The sequence below is a fragment of the Egretta garzetta genome, unplaced genomic scaffold, assembly GCF_000687185.1.
Source record: "Egretta garzetta isolate BGI_Z169 unplaced genomic scaffold, ASM68718v1 scaffold292, whole genome shotgun sequence".
In the NCBI taxonomy this organism is placed as follows: Eukaryota; Metazoa; Chordata; class Aves; order Pelecaniformes; family Ardeidae; genus Egretta; species Egretta garzetta.
This window is the reverse complement of record NW_009258789.1, coordinates 1482238-1505396: the sequence shown is the minus strand read 5'-3', so window position 1 is coordinate 1505396 and position 23159 is coordinate 1482238. Positions and strand designations below refer to the sequence as shown.

The window sequence follows — 23159 nt, the reverse complement described above, 5'->3', positions numbered from 1 at the left end:
AAAAAAAAAAAAAACTGCAGCCATTGGGGAGTAAAGTGTATCTTTTAATAACAAAACGCGAGTTGTTTTGACTTGCATACTGTCAGTCATCTAACTGGCATAGTGCTGCCACACCTCGATTTATCCAGTGTTTCTGGGGCTTGTCTGAAGGGAGTTCAATTGACAGAACATAGTTGGTTGAGTGGCCAGTAGTGGATAAGACACCTCTTCTTGCACTTGTCTTGTATACAGGGCATGAATAGATGTTCATATGAAGAAATCTAGAACTTTCTCCAGGTTTCAGCCAAATTATGGGCAAAGAATCATAAAGGATTTTTGGAAGTGATTCTCCAATTACCGAGGATTCTCTATCCCATCGTGCACCTTCCAAAAAAAGGCCTCTCACATAAGCCCCATCTTCTGGCATTTGCTCCATTGTGTGCTCCTGTTTCATCACCTAGAATGATCAAACCATTGCTTGATTTCATTTTTATCTGGAGTGTATTAAATCCTATAAGTGATAGTCTGAAATTACTCCTTTAAATAAAATTTCTTTTCATCTGAAAACTCTATTCCTTGCTGCCCCAGAACATGTTCCAAGCTGTTCAAGAAAAACAAAATCTCTTACCTCAAATTCAAATCCAATATGGTCAATTGGGATGGTGTATTTTCTGGCATAGTTTTGTAAAACACCTGTCAAAAAAGACTGAGTGAAGAAGAATCCTGAGAGCCAAAAGACTGTGGGCGGCCCATTGATGACCCAATCCTGAATATGGAGAGAAAAAACAAACACAAGAAAAAAAAACATTCTGTGGCTTCACTGTGCCAATTCACCAGAAAACTAATGTCTTTTCAGATACGCTCAAACAGCACAATGAGATCTAAATCTCGATGGGACCCTCTGGATACTACCATTAGTTCTATATTTTTCAAAGACAACAAATCACAGAAGTCAGTTATTTATGATGACAGCAACATTCTGAAACAACCAGAACTCAGTGCTACTAAGAAGAAAAAAATTTCAGAAAGTAGCATAAACATCTTTTGGTATGTCTAGATACTAGCCAGCAAAAAAAAAAAAAAAAAAGATTTGATTTGGACACTTTTATCAATATACCCTCTTTTATGGTCTTGTAAACACCAGTCTTCTAACATGAAAAAAGGCCAAATTTTCTTACATAGCATCTTCACTGATCACTGTGAGGGCGCTCACGAGAGCAACACATCAGATCCTAGTAGAGGAAATCATTCTAGTACAAAAATGCCAGACAAGGAGATCCTTGTAGGATACCACAAAGGCAGTAAGAAAAACAAGGCAAGGGCAGAATGTCCCCACACTACTCTGAACCATTTGGAGTCAAAAGAAGCCCATATGGTACTCTGATCCAGCAAACAGGAAACTCTGCTGCTTATACAAATCTTTCAGACACTTCTTTCTAGCTTCCTCCTCTGCTTCTATAGGGTTCCACTACATAGAATCATAGAATGTTTTGGGTTGGAATGGACCTCTAGAGGTCATCTAGTCCAACCCCCATCTCAGTACCTCAGCTATTTAAGGTACATCTGAAACCTTGAGTAATTTAAAGAGAGCGCCAAGAGTGCAAAAGGAAATAATGGAAGGGTGAGGAAGAAATAAAATAGCTTGTTCAGTAAGTGTGTGGAAGTGGTGTCACTTTTTATTAAACTTTATTAAAAAGAGATTTACAGTCATATATATAAAATTTAATAGTGCCTGTTATGCACTGTTTCTAAAGCATTCTCATGCCTGGTTCAGTGTCCTTTGAGCAGGGAAGTCATTAAGGCATCAGTGCAAAGTAAAATGCATCTTCTAGAAATAGAAAAATGGAAACTACCAAATGCAGCACTGGATTAGCACCAAAGGATTATACTCCCAACTCACCATGCTGAGCAATTGCACAGCTAATTGCAATGCTCTTAATGCAGAATATATCTGTTCATGAGTATGTGCAAGTAGTTCAAAATCTGGAGCTATAAGGGTACTGCTGAGTGAGGACAGTACTGATAGACATTCTACCCATTCAGCCTACCCATTCAGCTTTCAACTACTGAGTCCTTAGACCTGTCAGTCTCAGTTTAGCATACCTGGAAGAAGACCAAACGACAGAACAGATCGGACACGTAACTCCCCAGTGGCTTCAGCGATGGATAGGATTTGGCAGCCCACATTGATGGTACTTTTCCCATTAGCATGCTGTTGAAAACATCTTCAAGTTCAGATGACATCAACACTTGGCCTTTAATAGCTTTGCCTAAATTAATGAGACTGCTCCGAACAACTTCAGTGAGCCTTAAGATTAAAAAAAAACACAAAAAACTGTCATCTTGTCATCTCATTATTTACTTCCTACTATCTGGCTAAAGACCTCTGGGTCCAACTTGAATGAAGAACCAATCAAAGCTGGTAAATGTCCTGTCAGAAATTCCTTATCTTACCAGTAGTTACCAAAACTCTTAACTCTGAAAAAACAATGTCATAGCTTAGCCCCAGCCGGTTCTAAGCATCACACAGCTGCTTGTTCACTCCCCATCAAGTGGGATGGGGGAGTAAATCAGAAGAGTAAAAGTGAGAAAAAAACTTGTGGGTTGAGATAAAGACAGTTTAATAGGTAAGGCAAAAGCTGCACACACAAGCAAAGCAAAACAAGGAATTAATTCCCTCCTTCCCACTATCCCCAGGAAAGCAGGGTTCCATCATGCGTAACAGTTACTTGGAAAAACAAACAGCTTTCTATGCTGAGCATAACATCATATGGAATGGAACATCTCTTTGGTCAGTTGGGGTCAGCTGTCCTGGTTGTGTCCCCTCCCAACTTCTTGTGCACCCCCCAGCCTCCTCGCTGGTGCGTTGGGGTGAGAGGCAGAAAAGGCCTTGACTCTGTGTAAGCCCTGCTCAGCAGTAATTAAAACATCCCAATGTTATCAACCCTGTTTCCAGCACAAATCCAAAACATAGCCTCATGCTTGCTACTATGAAGAAAATTAACTCTACCCCAGCCAAAACCAGCACAAGGAAAGAAAGAAAAAACACACAGAGAAATGAAAGATGGTGAAAATTCCCATTCTAGACAAGGGAAATCAAGTGACAAGAGCTTTAAAGATTGCAGCACTAATTAACATAGTGTGCTGTGAATATTGGGGCCTGGGTATATTTTAAAGAGTAAGGTAGGCTGCCCTACCTCAACACAAGAAACTCCAAAATCTGATTTAAGTTCATACTCCAAGAATATAGATACTATTTCTATATTCAGGTAGTCAGCTGCAGCTTTCAAGTCTTTTTAAAAGGTTCATCCAAACCAGGATCTATCATGTTAAGAACAATGTATTGTAAAAGGCTTATAACTGTTTAAGGCTTGTGAATGGCTAGCACTGATGAACGTTAAGTATATTTCAGTATTAGTAATGCTACACAAAACACTGAGCCATACCTGTTAAATCGAATTAGTTCTTGCCTGAGAACTGTATTCATGGACTCTTCATAAAGTACTGGGTATAGCTTCATAACCTCTTTAATATCAAAATCACTTGGTAATTTGGATAGGATGTCCTGCGCCAAGTCTTCAACAACTTCCTGAAATCAAAAGTTTGTAGTGAATGAGGAATTTCCCTTTTTTTTTTTTTTTACTATTTTGTTCAATAAATTCCTCAAAACACTATAGATTTTGTATTTTTTCTGTGTAACCACATATTTTAGTCCATTTTCCTAAAGAAATAATGCTCACATGCTCTTACTCTCTTTGTGCAACATCCTGTCTGTCTCTGCATGTGCCTGCTTGCTCCTTTTCCCTTCTCAATAATTTTAAATTTGTTAGTAATTTCAGTTTCATTTGCAAAAAGGTTTTGGGCAACTTCTAAGGAAACAGGCAGTAGGGCAGACAAGCATAATCCTATTACTGCCACAATGAAGGAAAAGGCAAAGTCTGCAGCATGGGAAGACCACAGGAATACCCCAGCCACGAGAGAAGCTTTACTTACAGCATATGGAAGTAGGTATTATAAGGTATTAGGGTATCTTCTATAAGAGAATACCATCATTAGACAACCCTGCAGGGAATGACGATCCATTGATTCCACTTTTCAAGAAGCCACTTGTGTATAAAACATCAAAGTCAAATCTGAGGGGCTTGAAAGGTCCTTTATTTATGTCTCGAAGGGGCACGGATTTGGTCTGAGTAACCTGCACTGCCAGGACAGGATGAAGGAAAGAAATTCCCAGCATCTTCACAACCAGGTCCCATGGAGGGGTAGATGACAGTGAGGTTCGTGTCCAAGTGATTCCATTCTGCCAAACTGCTTCCTTTCTTTGTGCCACACAAGTCAAACGCAGTTACATGTTTGGGACTGTAGAAACTGAAGCAGCCAAGGGGAAGCAAAAAATTGTATCTCAAAACCCAAGCATTCCATGAGTAATAACAGACTGGAAATGCTATTACAGCACAGACTTCACCAGGAAGACAACTTTTGCCTCTAAGGGGCTTACATGGGTTTCCTAATGGCTGAATGACTTGATGCAATTTCCTGGCACTCTGGAGTCTGTCCCCTAGGGATGGTCATACAACCACTGCTAGATGAAGTCAAGCCAGTGCATGAACCTCCATCACTGGAATTTGTAGACTGGAATTAAATGTCATATTTTAAAATTGCCTAGAGATGGATGGGATTTGAGGTGCTTTTACCAACTGTGATTGTTAACTGTGCTCTAACTACAATTCATAACTGAAGTGAAGCACTTATTTTAAAACATGAAATATGAAAGAAACATTCCTATTCAGACTGCATGTTCTACTCAACCAGGTGGTGTTGTGTGGTATTAACCTATTTGAATTCAAAGTCATTAGGGTATCTTCCATCTTTAAAGGTTCTTCTATGCCAAATCTGTCTGCTTCTCTACAGGGACATTCACATCTATTCCCAGTGCCACAGCCATGGCATGAGAGGTCTTGGATTACTGAGACCTAGGGCATGACAGGAAACGGCACCTTTCCAGAGTGCAAGTTGCTCTTTCTTCCCCAGTTACCTGAGGGGATTTCCCACTTCCCCCTGCTTCTCTAGGCAAAGTCAGAAGCACTCCACTGAAAAGCTGGTTAGTTTCCTGGTTATCCTTGGTGATGTCTGCATTTTCATGAAGCCCAAACACTTCAGGGTGTGTTGTAATTGGTAAACTTCGTAGGTATTCAATGTAAGACTGTAAAAGAAACATTTAGATACCAGAAATCATGCAATGATATATTCATAAATGATCAGTAAACCAAATTTGGACAGAACATTCTAATTTACAGTCAAACACATAAGGTCCCAGTTAAGTACATCCAGGAATTGACTTAGTCCACAGAGATAAATATAAAAGTTTTGAATGGTTCAAAGACTCACTGAGGAATTGTTCTTACCACCCTCATGTAAATAGCAAGAGAAAGCAAGAAAAACATTAGAAATACACAAGGAACGCTGGTAGGAGTCACAGAAGAGGGCAGGATGCTGTATGTACCACCCCTAAAACTGCAGGCTACAGAAAAAGGTGGGATTTGAGCATAATTCCTTCTCTCTCTGCAGCCGCTAGAAGGGAAAAAGGGGATGAAAATTGCATATATACCTGCCATTCTACCTCCTCATTCTGATCATTGCTTTCAAGGCAAAGTGGTTGCAAGAGGATGCAGAAGTACCCTGTAAATTCTTTAAGCCCATTGGATTTCTAGAACTGTACCTGAAACCTGCACAGGGGGCTCTTTGCATCAACAAACATCAGAATATTGGATGATCACTACATCTCCACTGGGGTGTGTTAGATATTAAGTACCAGATTCATTTTTCATACATAAGATATATTCTGGTATAGCTTTGTGATCTTATGGGGGTTTTTTATGTTCTATTTGTTGTATCCAGCATATCAAAGTACAGTGTACATAAGGGTTTTTTCCAATAACTCGGAGAGAATTTACATCTGTTATCTTCTCACCTCATATGGGCCATGTGGTGGTATGTAGTAGTCATCTCCAGGAGCAAGCATATACTTGTCCTGCTCTATATCCTTGCTATAGACTATGGAAAGAAGGGACAGGAGAAGACGCCTGTCTTTATCATCTGTTACTCTACCTCCATAGTTACATTCCCCTGGGAAAGGACAAAGAAAACCAGGATGAAAAATTGAAAGTTAATGAACAAAATGGTTTTGCAATAATGTATAGCTCCAATAATTTGAAGTTCTATGCTCCAGGTCTTAAAAAGTTTTTAGGCCCTCTACTTCAATTGATTCAATGGAAATTAGGCACTTTAACACGTTTGGAACCATGGGCCAACTTTGTGAGTCTTGATGATAAAAGGAACACTATGAGTTGGTCTGAGAAACTGCTACTAATGGCACAGTAAATAATCTGATGTTTTAAATGAAAGCTCTTTTGCTTGAAATTCTTATTTCTAAGAAGTTTTAGAACTGTCAAGATCTGAACAGTACTATATAGCTGATCCTTTTCTTGTTTCTTTCATGCAAACTTAACCTGATTATGTATGTATACAGTAGAAAACAAGGGATCACAAATATGCAATACCCCTGTGCAGAAGGGGCTGGATAAATTTAAGTAATGGACAAGCAATGAGGGGAGGTTTACACTGATATAAAGTACAGAAAACAGTTAAAAGCTCACAGTTAGTACTTTAATCCTGACTACCAAAATTCTTTTTCATAATAATCATAATATTAGCAAAAATCAGGAGTTATCTTCAATGGTTGACAAAGGAGTGCCAAGAAGCAGCTGTCTAAGAAAGAGAACTGAATAGCCAGAGCAACCAGGTTATTTACACAGGTCAACACCTCCTGCTTTAAGCAGATGAGTATTATCACATCCTTTGGTAAACTGCCAATGCTTACTGTGTCAGGATCACATTGATCAGCTAAGGTGAAACAGAGGCCATTGATGTTTTTATTTGACATATATGAAACAAAGACCAGGAGGTTTGCTGGCCCATTCATAATTCTTCTAGCAATATATGAGCCAAGACAGAAATGACATCTGAGGGTTTGGGATTCAACTTGTCTGTATGTGGAAGGCCAAGAAAGTAAACTGAATGGAATCCACTCAACTTGTCAAGAACTCATCAGTTTATCGCTGTACTGGCTGAAAGTGCCTAACAAAGTCAACACATGTTAGAGGGTGCAATGCCCGTACCTGTTAGATATGTCAGAGCTTCAAACGGGATTTCTTCATACTCGTTCAGAAACATTTGGATCTGTCGCATACTAATTCGGAGGTCAGATTCATTGAACTCATATGGAATATTCCAACCTGTTTGATTCAGGAAAGATATACAGCGCAATGGTGCATGGTACCTGATAACCATGCTCAGGAAATTATGGTATTGGTACTACACTGCTGCCACAGAGCTAAAGATAACAGCTGCCAGACAGTACCTAGAAACAGCCTGGGTTGTTTATTGCACAAGGGAGCATATGACTCCATAACGATATTGTATCCTAAGGCACTATTACCATCATTCTATATAATTCAAATATAAGCACAGGCATTTTGGCATCGCACATGGCTGAAAAATTATTTTTTACCTGAAGCAGAACACAGACCTGCACAGTACTTTCAACTAATCTGTTGCTATCTGGAGATGATGAGAACAGGAGAATATTGATTGATTTTAATTTTTAATCAATCTGCCCATCTATTAATGCTGTTTGTATATGACATTCAGAGTAATGATACAATTAAAACAAAAGAGAACACTTCAGATACGAGAATCCTTCAGAAAACCTATACACCTAACGCAAACCAAAAAATTAGGGCTACGGCTACAACTATCCTTCTTCCCCCACACAGCCGGTCACGTTAAGCAGTAGATGTTGCTTTTGAAAATGACCTCTTTGTCACTCACAGAAAACATATTTTTATTTAAATCAATAAATTAGTATCTTCATTCTGGCAGTCCAGTGTTTATTTAAGCAACAGCCTATTAAAATAAGGCCAGTAGCTTTCAGTCAAAGCCTAACAGTTACTGTAATGACAAAGGCAGACTCAGGTGGAGTGGAGAGAGGCTGAGAACTTCACGTACACCAGTGGAGAATCTAAGCTCTACATAGTTATAAAAATGGAAACTATAATTCCATACATTTCTGCATTTTATGAAAAACTTCAGAACTCTATATAGTTTTCTAAATATTTTAAGATTATAGAAAAAGCTCAACCACAAATCTTACTGATACATATCTTTTCTTTGCTGGGTTATGAACAACACACTGCAGCTACAGAGATTTCAGTTTCACACCAAGTAAACATATGCATTAGCTTTGCTAAAACAAAGCATACACATAAATAACAAAAGCAGAATTGAAGAAGACACATCTTTAACTATGAAAATTTAAAATGGAACTAGATTTGATGGATAAATTACTGTAGTTAGTAAGAATAAATTAATTATTGAGTAAGCAATAATTTAATATAACTATTGTATAATATATTTACTTGGAAAACTGGTACTTTCTAGTCTTCTAGTTCTCCCCTAGGTAACACTTTTAGTAGCTTCAAGAGTAGCTTCGCCTGAATAAGAATCCCTGCAAATAACAGCTTTTAAACTTCATTGTGTTCTGTGCAATACAGATTGCACTCTTGTAATATCGCTAACAACAATACTGCCTTTTTACAGAGAGGCTCCAATAATGTGTTTCAAAACTACTAATCTTTTTGAAACAACCTAAAAAATAATCTAAACCTTACCCAGTGGGCCAAAGTTTCTCCTTTCCTGCACAATAGCATGAAAAAAGCAAAGGCCAAACAGCAGTTTTTGCCACATTTCTGGCTTTTGGCAACTGCTAAAGAACACAGGGTCGGAGATTGGGTCATTAAGGTATGATCGAAGAATGTTCGCTCTAACTCCTTTTGGAGGCTCATTCGTCATTTTGATGCCATTCTGGAGGATACTAACAGGAAACTTTTCTGATGGGTAACTAGTTAACCACAACCTGAAAAGAATTTAAAAAAGCACATTATCAAAAAATCATCAATATTGACAAATCCTCAGTATTGATCTGCAGAAGACTAGGTTTTATTACTTGCTTGACTACAATGATAACATCTAAATTTGTTCTAAAATGCAGGCATAAAGTAGATTATATTGGACAGGTAGAAAAGATGACATCCTAATTAGGTATCTTTATTTTATCACTGCACATAAACGATATGAACGTTATACTTAATTGTGCACACAAAAGAAGTTTCATTTCTTTTTACTAGTGTCTTCAGCAAACAAGAAATACTCCCATTTAAAAAAGCAAAATATTAAAACTCCTACCTGAACTTATCATTGGTATTCTCGGGCACTATAACTTCCTCGCAGATTTTTTCCAAAGCAGGCATCCAGCTAGTTGCAAGATGGCAGTTTTGTAACACTACCCAGGTTCCATCAGTAATAGCCTGATAAATCATTTTTGCTGCTATTGGGCCCTGGCCCTGTCCAAGCGAAATAGTTTGAATGTTTGAGCCTCCCATGCCAACATCATCAGCAAATTTTAGCAAAGCTATGATGGCAAAGAAAGACAAACTCTATTAGAAAGTACATCTATGTTATATTCACCATTTTTATAATGTAAAAAGTAATTAAATGGGCAAAAGTCAATAAATACTTTACTCAACTGAAAAAAAAAAACCCAAACCTAAAACCACCTCAATAACCCAGAAGTAGTATTAAATGCTGTATCAGTCACTGTTTCTGAGGCATATGCTAAAATTTAGGTGTATAAAGTAATACTAGGAAAAAAAAAAACAACTAGCCAGGTTAAATGCCTGTCCTCTCCTTTAGCCCTGAATGCTCAGTTCCAGCCTGCACTACAGCTCTATACTCTCTCTGTTGCATGGGTACAGTTGTTTATGGGAATTGAGCTGTAAATTGGATCTTTAGATCTGGTTAAAAATAACCCTCCAGCTTTGCCATCAAAACAAGTACCTCCTGGAAATACATCCTTACAGTATGGCTCCATATTACAATTCTTTTGGCAGAAAAACAGGTTTAAAAATAATCTGGGTGGTTATTTTTTAAAGGACATCTAACAGATGTGTTTTTAAGTGTGGTCATACACACCATTTAATTAGTAACTGAGAAGGAGGAAACTTTCCGGAGGAGGGGTTGTGACAAAGACTGGGGCAACTCCCAAACACCCACTGAAAGAATTGTAATACAAGCATAAATTATAAACTGGTCTGGATGTTACAAGCTGTTAGATCCCTGAATTGCTGCTCAGAGACCTAGACATTTCATTCCACCCTCTAGCAATTTTACTATCATTGTATATATATGGGCAGATGAAAATGTTTGATATTCCATCACTGCTGTATTGTACTTTAAAGACAATTTAAAGATCAAATGAAGGAGCCTGCACTATTATCAGTTTCGTCACACTCAGTGATATTTAGCCAGATTAAAAAAGATTTTTTTAATACCAATCTCACCTGCCATAGGATCAGCGCCTGGTGATAATACAAAAATCAAAGGGGCACAACAATTTGAATCACTGTAACTTCTTCCAAGATCAAAAGTAGGTGGTTCAATAAATGATCTTCCCATATTTTCCACAATGAACTCCTGCACTGCTGGAATAATTTTGTCAGGTCTCAAACATCTGAGAATAACCATGCGATCTAACCCCATCAGTGTGCTCCACACATCTGGGAAGGCTTCTTCATGGGGTCTTACAGAGTCATATATTAGTTTCCACTTTGAAAAATTCTCTCTTACGTGTTCCATCAGTCCGTGGAGGTTTGTCAGACTAGATGCACGTACAAGCTCAGCCCATGATTTGTCGGACATCCAATCTGGAGCTGGATTGGGGTGAGGATTATCAAGAGCAACACCTCCTGTCAGTAGGAAACGCCAAACCTCATCATCTATTTGGTCTTTTCCTTTCATAATGCCTACTGTCAGAAGGAAGGAGAACAACAGCTTATCCTTTTCGAACAGTGAACGACAGACATTATTATAGATGCTTGTTGTGAAATGCTCGGTTATATTTTTAATTCTCTCTTCTAGATCTTCACTCTTTTTGCTTTTAGCAATAGACTGAACATACAAGTTAATGAACCAAATCAGTGAATACTGGTACATAGGTTCAATGTTTGCCAGATCAGAGATGCAGAAGAAGACAACAGCTGAATGAATAGCAACTGGCTTATACCCCATTCGAGTAGAATCTATTTGCATCTCAGTTACAGAGGCAATTTTTTGCTTTTCAGAGATTTCTTCAGATAACTCTTTGGATGAAGACAAAATATTAATTGCTGTTTCATCTTCTAAGATGTTTCCTTCTGAATTGGAAAGGATCTCCAGGATTTTATCTTCTATTTCCTTCAGTTGTTTCTTGTTAGCTGCACCTTCTATAATTAGCTTATTTTTCTTTACTTCTAGCTCAGGCTTTTCCTCTGCAGCTACAATTCCAAGAAGTTGGTCCTGAAGACCCAAAGGTGTAATCATGAAGTTGAGTAGACAAACTTTCACAGCCACTTCAGGAAGGTAATGAGGATTTCTTAAGCGGGTTGTTATGTAAAACCTGAAATCTCTTGAATATTCAATTACATTTTCCCCTAATTTCATGTATTCTACTCCTTGTTGTTTGAATGTTAGCTTTAATAAAATGGGTTCTATGAAAGCATCTAGTTCTTCACCAATATTTTCTAGCAAGACTGGTGTTCCAAGCTGAATAGCATTTTCTAATGTCCTCACATAATGTGTGTCAGATAATTTGATAACTGACAGCCTGTTAGTTTTCTCCATATTTTTCACCCACTTGTTAGCTTGCCTTTGAGGATCTATCATTAAAGCCCATCTTCTTGAGTTAGAAACAATTATGCCATTGTCAATAGAAAAAGAATCAATTGGCAATCCAGCAATCTGCCATGCACGGATTTTGACTGGATCCCCTAAGGTATTACTTAAGCTAAAATCACTGGAGCATGGAATGTTCTTTTCATTGCACAGGACCTGCCATTGCTTTTGACATTTTACGCGGTAATCTACAGTAAAGGCTCCCAAATAAGCCACAGTTCCTGATGATAACAACACATCTCCTGTAAGGTCTATGTACCGGATTCCTAGTAGTCGTGCAGCTTCTGTCCATCTATCTTTCTCTCCACCAAGACCACTAATTAGCTGTTCAGCTCTCACAAGTTTCTGTGAACAGAGTTCAATATTATTTTCTAATTCTCTCTTCCGGTCATTCATGTTGTCAAACTCATCATTCAAAGCTTGGAGGCGATCAACTACCTCCTTAAGTTCTGCTTGTTTTGTTTTTAGCTTCTGCATTTGAACGTCCAGTAATGCTTCTGCAGCTCTCAAACGTTCGCGCTTTGGGGCAACCACTTTTGCAACTCGGTCATATACCTCCATGGCTCTCACCCACTTGCATAGTCCTTCACAGGCAGAGGAGACATTTTTTATGACAGCTGGCTGAAAATCTGGATGATCAATAAACCTCTCTCTAATTCTCTTCATTATAGCGGGAGGAATATTATCTTTGTCATACGTCTTTAAGCTCTCAAGGAATTTCAGATCTCCAAGAATTTTTCTAGACGGCCCCCAGTAGTCTTCTAGCATTTTACCTATATTGCAAGTAAGACCAAAATCAGGCTTAAAACATGCATGTTCAAACTGAAAAAATACTTGCAACATAATATGAAGAATTAACATAAATGATTTTGCAACAGAATTTTACTATGCAACCACTGTTAACTAGTTTGGGAAAGTCATTACCTAAAGAAATTCAGACAGGAACTTCAGCATCACTAGCCTATGTCATGTTTATTAATTACATATTAATTCTAAATCAACCAAGCAAAATGAGGGAAACAATTTACTATTCAGTCTTTCTTAGCATAGTTTATTAGATATATTAGTAACTATGTGAAAGCATTCCATCCTAATCTAGGTAAGACAATTTTGGATGAAAGACATTTATAGAATTCTTATTTTCAGTTATGAAGGGTTGAACTGTGGGGGCACAAGGTAGAAAAGTGAAAGAAAAAGGTCTCTCTCCTTTTCTACCTTGCAAATCCTGTGAAACCCCACAATAACAACATAACTCACACAGAAAGAGCTTGTTAGAGCAATTGCCTATGGCAGGGGTATAGCTAGAATTCTGTCTCCCAGTATAACTAGCAGAGTTTGGTAGCAGGGATTAGAGGGGAAAATACAGGTGAATGGTGTGCAGCACATCTCCAGCTCCCAGAGTTCCTCAAGGCAATGCAAACCTCAAGAGTAGGTCAAAGCAAGTTGAAGAGATGATTTTGTGCTGGTGACTGGGATCATATTTACAAAGCTTGTACAACAGTGTCAAGCAAGTGCAATATGTTACAATGGCAAAAGCAGCTCTTAGCTACTCAGTGTACTTAGAAGTCATTGATAGCAAAATGCACTTTGAGTGCAAATGGCTGCAGTCACACCAGAAGCACTTCACTAGTACAACACAGCAGTACCTCAATCATTCCTAGAGCAGGGATAACAAATACTGCATCATTACCACTGCCACTTGGATCAGGTTTTCTCTCTGGTTTAGTTCCCTTCATGACACATATACTCTCCATGACGAGCTTAACAGGACCAGGTGGATTCTGCATGGATTTCACAAGAGATATGTCTGAAGGATTCAGGGTATCAAGAGCTGCAAGTGCTGCCTCCAAAGCTGGCATGGCCTCAGCAAGGTCTCCTTCACATTCATCCTGTTAAGACATTGGGCAGAAGCCTATAAGCCTTCATACAATACTGCAACCTGATTACCCCAGTCCAGCACAGCCTCAGAGAACCTGCTTATAAGTACCTAATAAAAAGACTCCACAACACTGTGTTTCTTGGAGAGGAAACTACTTTCACAATTTGTCTGTGCAGTTTAAAGAGGGAAGGTTTGTAGAGAAATTAGTAACTTCCGTAAGCTGAACAAGCCAGACAAGCTTTCAAGATCAAAGTCTCCCTGGTCTGACAAGGAGAATTAAAATACAGGTTAGATACAGTTGTTCTTAGTTAAAACTTATAGTGCTGATCAGGTAAAAATATATACTGTGTAGCTTAAATTCTTTATCATGTACTCAGGTCTCAGTAATTATGTATCTTATCTATCACTGATGTTTCCAACTAGTTACAGAAAAAAAATAAATATTGAGGAATCCTACAGCTTCCCACGGGAGATTCTATGCTACAGATGTCTGGCTATGGCAATATCTCTTAGGTTATGCCTAACAGGGCTCCATGCAGGGCTATGCCAAATTACCTCAGCTAACTAAATAAACTGTCTTTGGGCCTGGAAACAGTATAACGTAATTACTCAGTCTGTTGAGAAGGAGAATATATTAGTACAGAAATAAGAGCTAAAGAGCTTTTGGGATGTGAACTAGAAAGGGAAGCTATGCAGTACTATGAGATACAGTCATACTCCAAACAGCCAAAATTTACCTTGTTCATATTAGGAATGTCTCATTCATCATCTCTTGCAACTTCATTACTTAAGAGCTTGGATGATACCATAAACACATCGTCACAACTCTCATTTACTTGGAAAGACTTGGAATCCATCACGCTCCAGGCTCAAGCCCTTATACACTACCTTAATAGCTTTAGCAACAGCTGCTGCTTCATTAGCCTCTTTTTCATCTGCTGACACTAATTCCTTCTTTGCATCTACTTCAGTTGTTTCCTTTTCAATCTGGATCATCATTTTGTCTGTTTCTGCAGAAGTTTGAATCAGTTCAGGCTGAAGGTCAGTCAGTTCTTTCTGCATCTCTGCAACCTGATGAACATAATGGGAAATCAAGTTGTTTGCCTAAACATTGCATGCATTTTGCATCTTGATGTCTTAGGAAGAAAGATCAGAAGACACTATATCAATACAATAATGGGACACTTGATCTAAATAATTATTAAAATAGTTCTCTAGCCTATTTTTACTAAGACCTGTTTTATTTAACTGAATAGATTTTTAAAAAGAATTTTTTTATCATCCTTGCAATACACTTGCTTTTTTATGATCCACTTAACTTCAATAATGAGAAATCAATTTATTAATTGTATTTTTTTCCTCACAGTCAGTTTCAGTTTATGGAACCCCAAATAATCCTTTATTGCACAGGTGGAAAACAAAATCCAAAAGAAACTTGAACAAAACACAGAATTAGCGACAGCAACAGCTGCCAACTGGATGTTTTTCTTCATCTAGCAAGTATCTGGAAGGCCCTTTACTTTGCATTTTGGAAAGCTCAATCCCTGGATCATATGGGTTGAAAAAGGAGGTGATTTACCTGGAACCTGATCAATTTCCTACTGGGAATCTACTCAGGAATTAATGTTTATTACTGTCTTACAATATTCTTCAACTTCTCCCCTATTTTGAAAAGGGTAATAGGTACTAGGCTGCTGAGGCATCAATTCTCCATATGAGGTTTTGAGAAAATAATGAAATTTGTGAAGTTTATTCCTTCAACACTTAATGAGTACCAGCAATTTCAGTTAGCTTTCTATTAAGTGCTATAATCCAAATCACAATTTCTAAAAATGACTAAGCAGTAATCTACCTTTTCCTACTGGCTTTCTATAGAAAATTATCAATAGCATCATGAATATAGCGAAGAGGGAATTTGATAAGTTTTATAAGTTTTAATCATATGCATAAAGTATGCATATGGCACATATTCAGTGTTTTCATCTGAAACTTACTTGTGAAGATGCAAAGTCAAGTTTTTGAAGTCCCATAAGATAACGAGTTCTCATCATGTCTACTTCTTGCCTTTTGCTATTCAGCAGAGTCTTAAAGGTAAGAATCAATTCTAGGTATGAAGTTGGTGTCACATAGTTGTGTCTTCGCAGTGTAGCATAATAGCTGATGGAGAGCTCTCTCACACTTTCTTGGAAATATTTGCACATTGACACAACCCTAGAGAAAATTTTTCATGTAACTATGAAGATACAATGTCTTGATGTTAATTATGAGGAAATTAATCTAAGATTATGAAATTATATTAGTGTTTGTGAAGGCAGATTTTTTTTTTCCCCATTATAAGAAATATTTTAGACTCCTTTCAAAGAGTGGCCTGATTTTCGGAAACATCAGATACACATATCTAGGTATGTTTGACTTGCACTGAAATCCCAGCACTGGCTTAGCTTTATCCGTTTATAAGGCCTGATCAAGTACGTTGGGGACACGGGGGGGGGGGGGGGAAACAAACATTTGCTTCGCATGTTTCTTGACAGATAAACTCATACTCTTTTCTAATGTCATCTTCAAGTTCAACATCTTCTAAAAACTTGTTAGCAACCATTTCCAAAGCATCTGTAGGCCAGGTTTGGAACCAATCAATGGTGCAGCAGTTTATTAGTGAAGGGAACATCCGTAATCGATTCCGAAATGCATCTCCAATAGGACTCATGGCTAGGGAGGGGAAGAAAAAAAAAAAAAAAAAAAAAAAAAAAAAATCACTGTTGTTACCTAAATTTGTTTGCAGCTAGGAAGCAGAAAAAACTAAGCCTAAAAAAAAACATTCTAAGAAATAACACAGTGTATACAGACCTAAGACAATATGCAAATTTTTCTTCACCCTTTCAATAAAGAAATTGTACATAGCAAGGGGAGTGGCTTCAATTTTCCTGTTTTCCATCCTTGCTGCACCTTGCATTTTCTCAACAATTTCAGCTTTCTCATCTGTTGCAAAGATATTAGGCACATCACCGGTATTTAAAAGCATGTTGATATCTTCTACAAATGCTTCATCCTTTATTTGATTATCACAGAACAAAAAGGACACATTCTTGTTATCCACACCTGCTTTCAGCATGACTCGTTTAACATCTTCCTTCCATTCATTGATTCCATAGGACTTTGTAATTTCAATTTGAAAGAGTTCAAAGGTGTTCATGTAGGTGGCTAGTTTGGTAGCACTTTGTCGACCACTCCCACCAACCCCCACCAACAACAGATGTCCATTATCCTGTTTCAATACCCTGCATATTCTTGAAATATGCTCAATAGCAAACTTGAACATGACTAAGGACATTGGTGCTTTGCTGATATTGTTGTATTCCTCAAGGTAGTATTCCATCACGGCTGTCAGTTGCTTTAAGTCTGTGATTTCATCATACACTTTTACATTACTGTCCGGCTTTAAATAGTCTCCAAAGAACAGGCTGCGAATACTATCATCAGAGATTTTTCCAGTAGGTGAGAGATGACTCAGTAGCTAGAGAAAAGACAAGAATCAACAGATAATTCAAACTATTAGAGAATTATTTTTTCTTAAAGTCATAATCATTTTAATCTACATAGTAATAATACTGTGCGAAGCACTGTTTTCCAGATATTTTAGTTGTTACCTTAGTCTGGAAAAAAAACAAAACAAAACAAAAAAAAAACCAAAAACCAAACACCTAAATGGGGAATATGCTGTAGGTTGACATGCAAGTTTCCACATATGCATACTTCACAGAGAGATTTTGCTGTCAAATGTAAGGCAAATTCCCAAAAGGCTTCTCAGAAAAGTACCCACTACTCCTATTGGCTCATCCAAATATTAACTTAAGCAAAATCCCAGATAAATATTGCGTAAGACATTTATTCCGGATAATCCTCTGTACCAACACAGAATCCTTTTGAAGTTATGGATTATTCTGATATGAAGTAATTTGTATTAACTTGACTAAGAATATTTATAATGCTCAATACTGAATAGAAGACCATCCATACTTTTCAAATGCACTGATTGAAATAATTCAAAATTTGTCCAATGCTAATGTGATATCAATGTCTAAGTGTTTCTGAAAATGCATCAGTCTCATTCTTGGTCCCAGCACATTGCCCCAAAATACCTTATTACAGCTCTGCTTGAAGCTATTTGATGTTGTCTCTTGTACCATCTGAAAGAATACTTCCCTGTCCTCCTCATCAACTAAGCGATCATAGAAAACTCGGTAAACCTCATGAATCCAAAGTCTGATCAGTTTATCTCCATCCTGAAAATGTAAATACAAGAAAAAGGGTAAATATAGCTCAGGCAGGATTTGTTTAAAAACAAAAGGATAGAAACGTCCACCTGGACCCTGCTATATCTTGTACTAAACTCAGTGGGAATCTCTCAATTCCAAGCCATTCAGCACATGGCTCAGCATCTGCTAACTTAGCAGGCTTCCTCACCTAGTTATCATCTTGTCCTTCCTGCCAATACAAACTGTGACTTTTATGTCAAAGCATTTTTCTCTACTGCATCACATCTCCCCACCCTTCCAACATAAAGTAAAGAATAAATCTTTCAAAGGTATGGCTTGTGGGCTCTAATCCAACCCCTGCCAAAAACTTGCTGGCTAAGATTTCCCCTGAATAATTTGCAGCTATTTTGTTTTATTTCTGCACCAAAAACATTCCCCCAACACAAATAAAATTTTTAAAACTCCTTTAACCTGACATGTTACTGAAAATGGATGAAAAAAGTAGGATGAAAACCACATACATCTATCAGTATTCATTTGTAGTTTGTGACAACAGGCAAACTTGGGGCTAAATTATTCAGTCTTGTTCACTGATGAGCTTGCCATTTGTAAAAGAGAGATATTGAGTCTTTTCGCACATTTGTTTCTTTTGTATATTTAGTTTGCATGTTGAAGAGAAGGGACTGTCTGACCTGGTGTACAGGCCTTCGCATATGGGCCTTGGACCTCTGGGCCCAACTGTAATACATGAAAGAATATTAACAAAAATGACAGCTGTCTCCTTCAGAGACAGACAGAAAGCATGTAGCAAGGTATTCAGGGACTACCCTGATCTTAAGCCTTGTAAGTCTATTGAAATCACAGTTCATGTATTTTGAGATGTTTGCTTACTGATATCATAAAAATAATTTACTTTTTCCATTGCTCTTTCTTACAGCAAAATAATTAAACTAAAACTTACTTGCAAATGAGTGTGTGGACAGAGCAGCACTCCTTTAATAACCCTGGAAAAATCCCGTAGATTAAAGACATAGTGGGATTTGGAAGGAGTTGGGAGAAAATTATCAACCGCCAGTTTATAAATCACCATTGTTGCTTGGACCATCGTCTTACCCAGCCTTAAGAAGGAAAAGAGATACAATTTTAACTTCTGAAGATAAACCACAGGAGAAAGATGACAAAGGTGTTACAGGGAATATATCACATTACCTTAGAAACACAGGCTCAAAGCCTTTGCTGAAGTGCCAATCAGCAACTGCAGTAAAAATATTGGTTAATATGTCATCATCAAAAGAACGGATAGATACAATATTCAAGTGCCGTGTGAAGCGTCCTGTAATACACACAAAAAGATGCAGAAAGATTTTAGGAATGTCCAAACATTTTTCCACCTTTCAGCTAGCATATTCTAGAATTGACTGTCACTCAGACAAGAACATTTGAATCTGGCTCCAGCTCCATGATTTTGTTTCTGGCAAATTTGTGCCTCAGTAGTGGTGCAAAAGAAATATAAACGGGTTTGTATTTTATATCAGTACTTCACTTAGAATAACTGTTTTCAATATGAAAAACATGAATCTCCATTACAATGAGGCCACTATTACCCGAATTTAAATTTCATCTCACATTAGCCCTGTTGATTGTGACGACACAGTAAAACTTTACAAAATCAGGTATCTTGTTATCAGCTTTGATCTAAGAAAATTCAACCTATAGACTAGTAAATTTTACAAATTTAGCTGCATCAGAATAGCTATTTTAATAAAGCCTCCTCAGAGCACATACAGTTATACCTGTATTGCAGCATTTATATGAAGCAAAGTAACATAAAGTGCCTTATCATGCTTGCAAGTAAATACAGGCAGCCTATCTTAGCAGCAGGAGATACAATTTCAGAAGAGAATTGCCAGAAAGACTTGGCAAGAAGATGTATCCCCTCACTTTTCCAGAGAGTAGAAAATGGCAGAAGTGTCCAATTCTCTAACTTTAGAATTATTTTCACCATTCATAGTTTAATCAACATTAAAAACATTGTTTCTAATGTTGACCAAACTCCCTCTGGCAAAGGTACAGATTTGACCTTGAGCATACAGACTTTATTTGGAATGACCCAGCCAGTGAATGTATCTGTAGGTTTACAAGTAACAGATAAACATAGAATTTGTCATCAGCAAAACTGAACCTGCCTCTTAACTTCAGTCAATTAGATAACTACTTGCCATAGTAATATATTTCCTACCTGTAATATCATTCCTGCCTCCCCCAGGTGGACCCATAGCTGAAACAAGCAGCACATCTATGATATTTATCTTGGATGTATCTTTCTTGTCATACCAGTGACCATGATCAATCCATTGTCTGAGAAGCTCAATAGGTGGCTGGGCTCCATACACTTCTTTTGCAGGCATGTTTAGGTCATCTACAGAGAACACAGATATTGAATAAAACAACCTCAGCATTTAGGAATTATAGTTTTCTCTCAAAGCTCAGAAGAAAAAAATAACTGAAATAGAAGTAGAAAAAGGTTGTGTCTTGTTATTCTTGCTTCCCATTAAACTAACCAGAATCAAATGACATTATACTTTGCAGGCATACTTAGAGGCGATGGTTTAACTTAGTGTGGTTGGTGATTTTGTTTCATTTTATGTCACACTGCAACACTATGAACTATGCTAAAGACAACCACCACTTAAACAGTTAGAAACCTTTCAGCAGGGGGCAGTGCTAATCCTTCTTTGCATGCCTGAAAAAAGCCAAAGAGCACTGAGGCAATCCAAAATTACTAGTCCCAGTGAATCACTTCCTTTGCCTAAAGCCAGAATTAAAATGATATCAAAACCCTGAAAAAAAATGTCTTACCCACAAATATTATAGCTTTTTTCCCCGACGGAGGTCCAAATAATCCTTTTTTTCTTCTATCCAGCTTGGACATAATAATATCCTGGGTTTGGTTAGCAGAGGTTCTTGCAGAGAAGTTGATGAAGCTTGGGATATATTTTTGCTTTGGAAGTTGTAGTAGAAAATTGTTTGTTATAGCTGATTTTCCAGTGCCAGTGGGACCCACAAAAAGCAAAGGGACATTATGCTCCACATATGTTTTAAGAAAAAACATTTGTCTGGCAGTTTCCATTGTTGGAATTATCATCTCGGATACCTGTTACACAGGAAAGTAAAATAGCATATGAAAATCAAACATCTAATACCTTAATATGAATATTTGCAAGCAACTGCAGGAAGCCTGTAGCACAAATGCATATTTTAGAAATTCTTTTCTCTAAAAACCTTGGCTATAACAAGGTTCTGGTAGATAGTATGGCCCCACTTCTTGTTCAGTGTTTATACAGTAAATAGCACAACTAGTATTATCTATATTATGGTTCATAGACACTATATAAAGCCTGGAAGGAGAACTGCAGGGTTAAGTATGGCTTAATTCTGTTCCCCTACTGTGCAAAAGGAGAGGAACAGTGCTATGGATTTTTTTCTCTCCCTCCTCTTCCACTTAATCATTAGCAGCTGTGCACTAGATATCAATAAAAGATTTTAGACAGCACAATGAAGTGTAATCTTACATCTCTTATGTACTTAGTAGACAAGACAGTTGCAACTACAATGGAATGAAAAGCTGAACAAACATCACTTAAGTTATCTTGAAATTTCATCTGCAAAATAGGTACTTTTTGCAGATCTCTGCTGTGCTACACTTCCCTTGAGTTCACAGCTGCCTTCAAAACACAAGTGCCCCTGTTTGGAAACGGAGGGGATCCAGAACTCGCAGTACTGGTCTCCGTATACCAAAGAAGTAGTGAGTCTCTTCACTTGCTTTCTCCAGTTAGCTCATACTATAATATCATGGTATCAGCCACAAAAAACAAAAATGAAGGAACAGAAATTCAGGTTTTGACTTTTTCCTACCATGATTTCCCCAATATCAGATGCTATTACAAAGACAAAAGCAGAACTAAAAATTTTAACCACCAGCCAACCTCAGGGCTCCATGTTCACCTGCAGTGCTGAACTTTCAATATTGATGGTACCAGAATTAAGACGTAAGTATGAAAAGGAGCCTACAGAGATTAATGAAAGGTTGCAGATCAAACATTAAACAGCCTAATATAGGAGCATCAGAGCTAGCTAGGGTAGTTGATTTATACCTCTAAATCATTTAGTCAAATAATTATTTCTATTGTGAAAGATATCAATGTGAACCTTAGCCCCTGGAGAGATAACTTGTTCTTCTTTTGTTATGTATTCAGTCCACATGTTCCACTGCCCACTTCCACGCTTGTAAAAATAGAAGTCATAAATACTCCCTGTTAATTGAAAAAACACAACATAGGAAAGCCCACTGATTAAAGAATAAAAATAAACTTCAATAATTTTAGTGTGAGATGTTCAACACTGTGAGATATTTAAAAGAAGGATAGATGAGGTGCTTAGGGACATGGTTTAGTGGTGGGATGGCAGGGTTAGGTTAACGGTTGGACTTGATGAACTTAAAGGTCTTTTCCAACCTAGACGTTCTATGATTCTATAATGAAGGCTTTCTAGTACACAAGATACTCTCCACCTCCACTGCTGTTATCATTATGAAATTATTTTAGTTCAGATTCAGCTACATTGTTTGAGTACAACATGAGGCATATGCTACTCTTGGTTAGAAGAGCCAGGAAGGAGCACCCAACTGTGCAGCCCAAGGCTTGGCAGATGGTGGTTCTGCTGCAGGCTTAACATCTGCCAAGCACTCTATTCTCCCTTAAAGTGCTGAGTTTTCTTATTGCTTTATAAAAGGCCAGGCAAGTACAGTTATGAAGAAGCACCTTTTTCTGGGAAGATATTGTTCCTGGTAAGCTTCACACTTTTAGGGCGTGGGTTTTCATCATCCATTCCCAGTAGCAAGTTGCGGTAAAACAAATCAAACTTCTTTCTGCTATCTGCATCGATGATCCCACCAATTGTCCAAACCAAAGCAAAAAGGAAAAGCCCCTGTAGCCACAAGATGATCTGCTGACTAGACATGCTTTCCTTCTCCTCTTCCTTGGATTGATTTATTTCATCTAAAACATATTTTGAATTTTAGTTAAATGCCAGCAATAACCATAAATCCCAATTCAAAATGCATTTTTCCAAAAGTATTCCGAGACAAACTTAGAGCATTGCCTTCAGTGGAACAAAGCTAATCTATAGACTGAGAATCTTGTCTGTGTAAAATACTGCTT

The 23159-nt window shown here is 37.7% G+C and overlaps 2 protein-coding genes across 3 annotated transcripts in view; one reads left to right on the top strand and one right to left on the bottom strand.

Moving 5' to 3' along the window:
* LYRM1 (LYR motif containing 1) overlaps positions 1 to 256 on the top strand; it is a 17051-nt gene extending 16795 nt beyond the window's left edge. The window contains exon 6 of one of the 2 annotated variants that reach the window (XR_004841299.1): positions 232 to 256. The gene's annotated coding sequence lies outside the window, so the exon portion shown is untranslated. The remainder of the gene's footprint in view (positions 1 to 231) is intronic. The other variant, XR_004841298.1, reaches the window with a different exon arrangement.
* Positions 7 to 23159, bottom strand: part of DNAH3 (dynein axonemal heavy chain 3) — a 60524-nt gene continuing 37371 nt past the window's right edge. The window contains exons 39-60 of the mRNA XM_035889227.1: positions 22761 to 22997; positions 22150 to 22253; positions 20800 to 21094; positions 20180 to 20359; positions 19150 to 19273; positions 18902 to 19058; positions 17824 to 17967; positions 16532 to 17198; positions 16228 to 16393; positions 15679 to 15895; positions 14573 to 14755; positions 13496 to 13694; positions 10437 to 12578; positions 9283 to 9508; positions 8709 to 8953; positions 7158 to 7274; positions 5951 to 6105; positions 5015 to 5182; positions 3426 to 3568; positions 2083 to 2287; positions 608 to 745; positions 7 to 436 (exon numbers count right to left, since the gene is read on the bottom strand). Of these exons, the coding sequence (XP_035745120.1) occupies positions 83 to 436; positions 608 to 745; positions 2083 to 2287; positions 3426 to 3568; positions 5015 to 5182; positions 5951 to 6105; positions 7158 to 7274; positions 8709 to 8953; positions 9283 to 9508; positions 10437 to 12578; positions 13496 to 13694; positions 14573 to 14755; positions 15679 to 15895; positions 16228 to 16393; positions 16532 to 17198; positions 17824 to 17967; positions 18902 to 19058; positions 19150 to 19273; positions 20180 to 20359; positions 20800 to 21094; positions 22150 to 22253; positions 22761 to 22997 (6566 nt within the window). The 3' untranslated portion in view covers positions 7 to 82. The remainder of the gene's footprint in view (positions 437 to 607; positions 746 to 2082; positions 2288 to 3425; positions 3569 to 5014; positions 5183 to 5950; positions 6106 to 7157; positions 7275 to 8708; positions 8954 to 9282; positions 9509 to 10436; positions 12579 to 13495; positions 13695 to 14572; positions 14756 to 15678; positions 15896 to 16227; positions 16394 to 16531; positions 17199 to 17823; positions 17968 to 18901; positions 19059 to 19149; positions 19274 to 20179; positions 20360 to 20799; positions 21095 to 22149; positions 22254 to 22760; positions 22998 to 23159) is intronic.